The sequence below is a fragment of the Etheostoma spectabile genome, chromosome 2 (assembly GCF_008692095.1).
Source record: "Etheostoma spectabile isolate EspeVRDwgs_2016 chromosome 2, UIUC_Espe_1.0, whole genome shotgun sequence".
NCBI classification, from domain to species: domain Eukaryota; kingdom Metazoa; phylum Chordata; class Actinopteri; order Perciformes; family Percidae; genus Etheostoma; species Etheostoma spectabile.
Window position 1 is genome coordinate 4,984,078 of NC_045734.1, and position 8,740 is coordinate 4,992,817.

Here is an 8,740-nt window from a genome sequence, read left to right on the forward strand (position 1 = left end):
TCTATCTATCTATCTATCTATCTATCTATCTTCAGTGGTGGAAAGTAATTCAGCAGGCTACATTTACACAAGTACTGGCTTAAGTAAAACATTTTAATAGTTCAATTTTAAGTGACTTGCTTAACTTAGTACTTTCATTGTATGATACACTTCTGCAGATAGAAAATACTGTTATAAAGTTGTACTTTTTACCACTCTAACTACATTTATCTAATTATAATGCAGTGTTGTCAAGTGTGCTTAAACCTTACATTTTTCACACAGTTTGCAGTTAACTGTTCAAATGTATTTTCAATACAAAATATATTTGTCCTAACTGCTGTTTCTAAGCCTTCTCAACACTGCCAGGAATAACATTATGTTGGGTAAACACTAAATTTTTTACTTTTTTGGCTTAAAGCTATTAAAATTTGTCTAAAATGACTGAAATCAGCCTGTAAATACCCACCATGTGCACGTGTCGATGGTAGACTAGACATGACATTTTATGAAATTTACTGTTGTTAACACTCAAACTACAACAAACAGACAAACCATACAACAACAAAAATCCAAAATACACATGCTGACCAGAATGTATCCATTTTTAAAAGTGTTAACTGAAGGAGCCTGCACTACATCTTCTGGAAGCTTGTTCCATGCTTTTACCGCAAAAAGTGTTGTTGTTTTTCTCTCTTTTTCAGAGCAGCACAGCAACTGAATCATTTTATGAGTTCCCTTTTAAATCATACCTATTATTCCAAAACTGGATGACTGGCTCAGCCAAAATCATATATTCTGCGAACAAGCGTATAGACATCAATTATGTCTCCTCTGTGTCTGCTGTATACAAGTTGGTGATTGTAAACATTTTAACCTCTCCCCATATGACCTCTCTTTCAGACCAAGAATTAGTTCAGTAGCTCTTCTGAACTTTATTAATTGTTTTATATATTTTAATTTACAAGGACACCAGACTGAACTTGCATATTCAAGATGAAATCTCACCAAGGATTTTTATAATGGTAAAACTACTTCCTAGCATACGTTGAAAAAATTGCCAGCATAGAGTTTACCGTTAGAATTCTTTCCTGAAATGTGCATGTGAAATTCAAGTGAACTATCAGCCATTATCCTTTTCCACTTCCACTTGCCGAACCACTAAATCTCCAACTGTATGATTTACTATTATCATTCAAATTCACGATGTGTGAATGTTTACATTTATTTATCTGGATTTCATATTAGTAACCATCGATCATACTAATTACTTATGCTACGGAGACCATCTTGAAGATGGGATATGTCAGTGTCCTCGTTAGGTATCCTAAATATTTTTATGTTGTCCGCAAAAAGATATGCATCAGATTGTATCACATATGGTAAATCATTTATATAGATAACAAAAGGGCAGAGCACAGATCCCTGTGGAACTCCAGAGGTCACTAAGTGCTTGTATTGAAGTAGAAAATGGAGGAATGTATAAATAGAAAACTTGAGCAGAGTGACTCATGCAAAGATGCGACTCATGGGATAGACTTTATAGTTTGCAGATTATCTGTATCTGTGTTTTATTTGCCTGATAACTGATAAAGTTAATTCATTAAAAAGTGTTCTGCTTCGGCTCAGCTACAGCTCTGTCTGTCACCGCTGAATCTGACTTAATGTCCCGCCCACACCACTATCCGACTGTCTTTTACTGTGTATTATGTTGAAAGTTTCTCATTTATTAAATAACTGATTAAATCATCTAAACAAAAATTTGTATTGGAGTTTGTAACATTCCAAAATCTTAATTTTGATTTAAAGATTTTCATTTTCACTGCTATACCTCAACATGTTTTTTAAAAGCCTATAACTGAAAGGAAAGGTCGCTTTTTTAGTCAATATTGTACTGCACATGATTGCACCTGTTGCTACAATTTCAAGTGAAAATTGCATTGCACTAATTGCATCACTGTTGTTATCTAATGGGAGCTGAATCAATGTGTGCACATTAACAGATGCATCAGATAAAATACTTTGTCAACCTGGCATTCATATTAATGAGAACAACATTGCGTTAATGATATGTATGAAAAATACACGATAATGAAGGCCTATTTGTAATCCACACTGACAAGTAATGACTAACATATAATGCCTGGAAAGTGACATTAGTATCGGCTTTAACCGTTACAAACACACTGCCAAAACAGCTATTGCTTCTTTCTTTTTGAACAGGAGTTTGTGATGATTGTGGTGTTTGGGATGGAGTACATCATCCGTATCTGGTCGGCGGGATGCTGCTGTCGGTACCGAGGATGGCAGGGACGACTTCGCTTTGCCAGGAAGCCTTTCTGCGTCATAGGTGAGTTATGATTGGGAGCACACCTTTTTGTTGAGTCTCTTTTGTGGAAACAGACACAGTTAACTCCCCCCCCTCTAAAAATCTTTTTCCAGCAGGAGTACCATTTCATCTCCTTCATGGTTTCACCTTTCAGTTGCCTTCCACTAGCCAACTAGTGGACCTCAGTTTCTGTTATTGAGTGTAATGATATACGTAAGCAGGGTTCCACAGCACGCTATTGGCCATAGTTTGCTCGTGTCATTTACAGTTGTGGTCAGAGCTCATAAGAACAGAGAGCATTTACGTAATGATGTTGCATTAGCCAACTTTTTATTCTTTCCACTGTTTAGACATGGATCGCTCATCTCATTCTTGGAAACTAGGGTGCTCGAGGGAAGGAGGGAGGGAGAGCATAGAGGTTACGCAGGGTGCCGCGTGCTCCCATCGTCAGACTTTATAGCGGGTGCTGTAGTTTGCCAACACTGTGTGAATAGGAGCATAACCAAAGGGCAAAAATAAAGTAATTGAGATAGAGGCAGGGAGAATGTGAAAGAGAGCGTGAACAAATGAGAGAGATAATGGGGATAAAGTGAGAAAATGAAAGAGAAAATGACTTGGACTCAGAAGACAGGAGCAATAGAGAGGCAGATGGAGGAGATGCACAGGAGGTACACAGGACCCTTTATAGAGAAAGTAAATCCTGTAAAGAGCAAGAGCAAGCATTTGGTGCAACAGTGGTGAGGTAAAACTTTCTTATAATAATATAAGAATAACACATTTTATTTATATAACGCCTTTCAAGAAACCAAAATACATGTGTTTGTCGCTTTGACAGATACAAGATAAAGATAAGATAAGATAATTTTTTATTACAATTAACACTCAAACACATTTGGTGTCTGAAATATACTTTTTTTATAAAAACTTTTAAACAGGAGTGTATATATTGTGTTAAAATCAACAAACATCTCAATGTAAAATTCGGATACAAAAGCTATATTATTCCTTATTTTTTCTTAATTTTGTTTCTTGTTATAGGCAGCAAATGTACATACATACATGTTGTAGAATTTGCCTTTGGCCTTTCATATATTTGTTGATGACTTAAAGGCGAATGAACAGATGCATACACAAGTTTAATTTTTTCGTGTTTGTTCCATGGCTCTGGATTACTTTCTTACATTTAAGAAAACAACCCTGAGGATTTTATTTCAGCCTGGGCTTGGAGAATACACTATTATTTTAAGATATTTTTATTGAGAGGACAGCTTGAATACAAGAAAGGGGAGAGAGAGGGGCATGACATGCAACAAAGGGCTGCCAAGGAGTCAGCCTACATGGGGCGCACACTCTACTGGGTGAACTAGAGGTCACCCCAGAAAACACTGACTTTTTTTTTATAGATCATTTTTGGGGGCTTTTCCCTTTACTTGAATATGACAGTGGGTAGACAGGAAAAGTGGGAGAGAGATGGGGGGATGACACGCAGGTCGGACTAGAACCGGGGCCGAGGACTCAGTCTACATGGGGCGCACGCTCTTTTTGGGTGAGCTAGAGGTCGCCCCCAGAATACACATTTTTATTGAAAAACCTAGACGTTGGCATTTACCTGGCATTGAAGTTCTAATGCAGTGACCCTGGATCTCGTGCTTCGTTCATTTCAATGAGGAATGGCGCAAGATATATTTGTATGAGGGGCCAGCGCTGTGGAGATAGCTGGTCCGGCTACAGTGCCTATCTATACTGGGATAGTGGAAAAATCTGTTGAGCCAGACTATGAGCACATTGACACTGATAGGTTTTTATAACAGTAAAGTGTTAGATACAGGGCTGTAGATTTACACCGCTGCTATATGGTTTCATAAAGCATATATTTTGCTATGTTTACACCTTGCATTCCCCCTGCTCTGGCGTATCAGAGCCCCCTAACCGGAGACATTTGAACACACTTCTGACCCCGTTTTGGTTTGGAATCTGCCGGGTTGTGTTGCAGTCCCAACGACCGCAAACGGAGACATTTGGCAACACCGACACCAACTTTTTGCCGCCTGATTGGGTCATGTTGTCTCATTCTCTGAGACTAAGCTACTAATGTTACCTTGGCAACTACCATCATCGGGTGGCGTATACATGCTGCCTCCAGTTTACCCCGGCACGCACGATGAGATATGCGGCTTGGGTGTGTCAGTTTAAACACAGATTAGTTCTTCTACTGGAGCTAGAAACACTACCAAAACGTAGCTATGTATATGTAGCCTCATTTAGAACTGTGGAATGCTGTGTTTGTTAGCCACGTTAGCTACAGCAGTTTGCAACTACAACCATACCCACCTTGTCTCCGGTCCTGCCTACTCTTTTGCTAAACCATTCTAAAACAATTTGTTCAGACAAATACCATCTGACTGCAACTTCAAGAGCCACCTGACACCCTTTTTTAGCTTGAACATGCCCCCAGCTCAAATTTAAAAAATGCATTCGGAACCCTGACACATGCCTCAATACCCCGTCAGAATGCGATCCAAACACAAGGATTTAATGGAGGTCTGTTGGCCACACGCGTCCTTCTGTCAATCACTTTCCTCTACACCTTCAAAGGTAGTCAACCGGAGACGTTCATCTCCAGGGAGTCATTAATGTATTTTTCATGGGGTTGCTGCTGACTTTTTTCTACTTTTCCCACTATGGGTCAACTGGTTCAGGGTTTATAAGAGAAGCCATTAGACACACCTTGGTCAACGATTTCTCTCAAAAAACGGGTTTGTCAGAAGGACAGGAGATGAAGAGATGGTTCTAATATGAGGGAAAACCTCTTGTACTGAGTGAACTAGATAACCCTTCTCAAGAGTAGAGTTCACATGGTGCGTCATTGAAAGGGAAGATCTGTTTGTGAGAGGAGCAAAGCTCTGTTATTCCTTGAGTCATAGGAGCTTGTTACTTTAGTTGTCTGTCATTTGTGGGTTTGGTTTTATTAATTTGATTAGTGTGGTTTCTGTGAGGACTTCCTCTGATCAGAGTCAACCTGCAGGCTGTTCTCATGATCCATTTGTTCTAGCTACAGAAAGTAATGCACTGTATAAGAACGCTCTGGTCGGGGTGGATGCATGTGTCATAAAACGCGGCTTTTAAGAAGGGGAGCGGTGATCGTGTTCAACAATAAACACAAGACTTTCACCCAGGAAACAGGTATTGTTACTTAATCCAATACACTTTTTTGTCAAATTCAGTGAATATCTCCTCAAGATCACCTACCTCTCTATTTTCTGGTGTTAATCCACCGCCCTGGCTGTGTAAATGGAAAACAAATAGAAAAGAGTGCACAAGCAACAAAACACTATTCCAGCCAATCGGCATGACGGTGACAGTTAATGGTGGGGGGGGGCAACATGGGAATATGCCGGCCAGGAGTCATCTGCCCGTGAATCTGGCCCCCCGCCAGTCCCCCCGACCTTCTGAAGGGGGGTTGTATTTGTTTGGCAGTTGAGTTCGAACATTAACAATCTTTGCACAGAATCACTTACTGCACCTTTAAGGGGACCATTGTTTTCTCCACAATCTTTTTTCTTAAAGCTTTAGTGCATAACTTTTTGATAATAATAAATGTCAAACCATTGCCAAATGAGTTGCTACAAAGCTAATTAAGATCCGCTCCACACATCTCTTTCTGTTTTTCTCAGTTTGGCTACGTTCAGAAGATTGGGGCGTCCGCTAGCTTTCCCACACAGAAACTTGAGTGAAGTTAATTCCCTCTTCTGAAGAGTCCATCATGTTTTTTTAATCCTCTGTGTCTTCCTTATCTACTAGCATAGCAACTGCATTGAGGAGGGGTGGGGTGCATGCGCGATCACGTAAGGCTTTTATCATTTAGACACGCCGACAGTGTTGTTGTCATTACTTAGAATTCCATATGAGGAAAATATTTAATTGCATTTTTTTTTTACTGATATTGCGATTATTATATGATTCACGATATTGGACGGAATTAAACTTTTTAATCATTATTCTCAGTTGCATTGAAAAATATGACATTTTTTTAATTAAAATGAATAAAGTATGATTTTTGCGAGGATCTGTACCAAACAAAGATTTTGTTCGGTGGTCTCTGGGATAGGATTCGTAGGCCAGGACGTCTCTGCAGCACCACGATACTTAATTCAGAATGGTTTGACATATATTTTGCATTACACAAATATTGCGTCCCCCATGCAATTTGAATATTGCACTGACATGACCTGTACTGTATTATCTGAATTTACAGTAATATACTGGCTGCAGTGTAATTCCCGCCTTTTCCTTTATTTTCCCAAGATACTACATTGGTATTAACAGTAAATACGTGTAAACTGTAACATTCACAGAGAGTGCTATCATATTGTTTTCATGTCATTTACAGCATGCTCCTGTATAACATTAAAACAGTAAGATACTGTAAGAATTAGGCTGTACATTTACATCAAAGATTTCTTCCCCACTGTCCTGTTTCTGTCCACACAAATACAGTATCGATGTGGCATATCCGAACATATAAGTGCATATAGAAAGAGTACACAATACATTGTTGTACTGTTGATGCCCATGGCGGATTATGTCAGCTCCAGGAATATGGAGTCTTTGTTGGGATAATTTGCCACAGTGAGGGGTGAAAGGGAGGTGACCACATTGAGTTGCCGTTATTGCAGCAACATGATAGACATCAAGCCAGTCCCACATATTCTGACCTCCAGGCTTGGATGAGCCATCCTGCCTGTCTGTTTAAAGGGCCAGTCTCACATTGAGATCAATATTAGTATGATATACTTGCCTTTATTTTGGACTTTTAAGCTATGCGGGGTAACACTTCTCTGCTCCTATGACAAGTCTTTTAAATTTATTGTGCGTAAGCGAGTGCATTGTATTTATATAACTTTATCCCGGGGGGAATCACTGTTGTTTCCCAGTAGTTGGGTGATACAAATGTTGTGTTTGCATCACAGTCTTTAACCAATAGTTTGAGTCCGTGCTCAAATGTAATGAGCTCAGCTGAGGGTTCACTCACAATGCAAGACATCTAATGAAAATAAAAGGAAAAAATAGAGATGACAAAAAAGTTTTAAAATGCAAAATGCCTGATGAAAGCTTTAAGTCATAGGTATATAAAATGACACAGCAGAAGCCATGTTAAAAAATATTATTTCCATTCAGTAAACTATACTAGGACATTTATAAAGCTAAAATGCATGATGCCTGGATAGCTCACCTGGTAGAGCGTGCGCCACATGTACAGAGGCCAAGTCCTCACCAGAGCAGCTGTAGATTCAATTCCGACCCTTTACTACATGTCATTCCTCCTCTCTCTCCAGTTTCATGTCTAAGCTTTCCCATCAAATAAAGGCCTTAAATGCCAAAAATAAAATCTAATCTCTATCTATATAATATTCTTTAACAAACAACTTAAATGTGTGAACATGATGCCAGATAACATTGTATTCGGATTCCCGGGTTGAGTCATAACGAGTTGTCTCCTGTGTGTATTTCCTCTGTGCCCTCCAGACATCATAGTGCTGATTGCATCTTTGGCGGTGGTGTTGGCGGGGAGCCAGAGCAACATCTTCGCCACCTCGGTGCTGCGGAGCCTGCGCTTCCTGCAGATCCTACGCATGGTGCGAATGGACCGAAGAGGAGGCACCTGGAAGCTGCTGGGGTCTGTGGTCTACGCACACAGCAAGGTGGGCTGCTGCAAATCAATGCCCATACTCACTAGTTGTTGTTGTTGTTATTGTTGTTGTAAGCTGTAGGACAAGATCCCTGGGAGCTGACAAGGATTATTGCTGATAATTGCTGCAACATAGCGTCATAACTTTGTAATGCTGCGTTCCAGACTCAGTTTTTAGCCCGTAAGTTATGACTTCAAGTCACAACTCATGACTTGGTAGCATTCCAGGCAAAGTCACCACAAACCCTTCTAGCAAGCGTTAGCATTTGCTAGCTAATGTTGACGTTAGCTGATACTAGCAATTTCTAGTCTGCGACATATTTTTGGGCTTTATTTAATAAACATAACCTGTATTAGTACACAGTTATATGCGTATTGTTTTGATTACAATGTGTGGAATTACTTAACGTTGCCTGTTTGAATATATTAATTTCTATTCCTCACGGCGTCTGTACAGCATCAACAGGGTTCGCCATTGTTGTTTATGTGTGTATGACGTCAAAACTGTATCTGGGAGTACAGCGATCTGGTACAAGTTTACGACTGCTAAGTTACGGGTTTGACTGGCGTTGCAGGGCACTTTTACAGGTAGAAGGTTGGCAAAAAGGCGAAAAGACCTTAACTCGCAATAGTGTAAAACTGAGAAAAATGACTTTAAAGTGTTTTAGTTATCGAGCGAAATTTAATATAGGTAGGACACTGGAAATCTGGCAAAGGGAGGGGGGGGGGGCATCCAGGCAATC

At 39.7% G+C, this 8,740-nt stretch overlaps 1 protein-coding gene and 1 long non-coding RNA gene across 18 annotated transcripts in view; one reads left to right on the plus strand and one right to left on the minus strand.

The window, feature by feature from the left end:
• kcnq5b (potassium voltage-gated channel, KQT-like subfamily, member 5b) overlaps nucleotides 1-8,740 on the plus strand; it is a 150,613-nt gene that overhangs the window by 111,817 nt on the left and 30,056 nt on the right. For 9 of the 17 annotated variants that reach the window (XM_032527083.1, XM_032527153.1, XM_032527117.1 and 6 more), the window contains exons 3-4: nucleotides 2,203-2,329; nucleotides 7,835-8,010. In XM_032527083.1, coding sequence (XP_032382974.1) covers nucleotides 2,203-2,329; nucleotides 7,835-8,010 — 303 coding nt within the window. Of the gene's footprint in view, nucleotides 1-947; nucleotides 1,005-2,202; nucleotides 2,330-7,834; nucleotides 8,011-8,740 lie in introns of all 17 variants that reach the window. The other 8 variants (XM_032527055.1, XM_032527091.1, XM_032527040.1 and 5 more) reach the window with 1 other exon arrangement.
• The window catches only part of LOC116696703 (uncharacterized), a 17,873-nt gene continuing 17,281 nt past the window's right edge, over nucleotides 8,149-8,740 (minus strand). The window contains exon 3 of the long non-coding RNA XR_004333810.1: nucleotides 8,149-8,246. This is a non-coding gene — a long non-coding RNA (uncharacterized LOC116696703). The remainder of the gene's footprint in view (nucleotides 8,247-8,740) is intronic.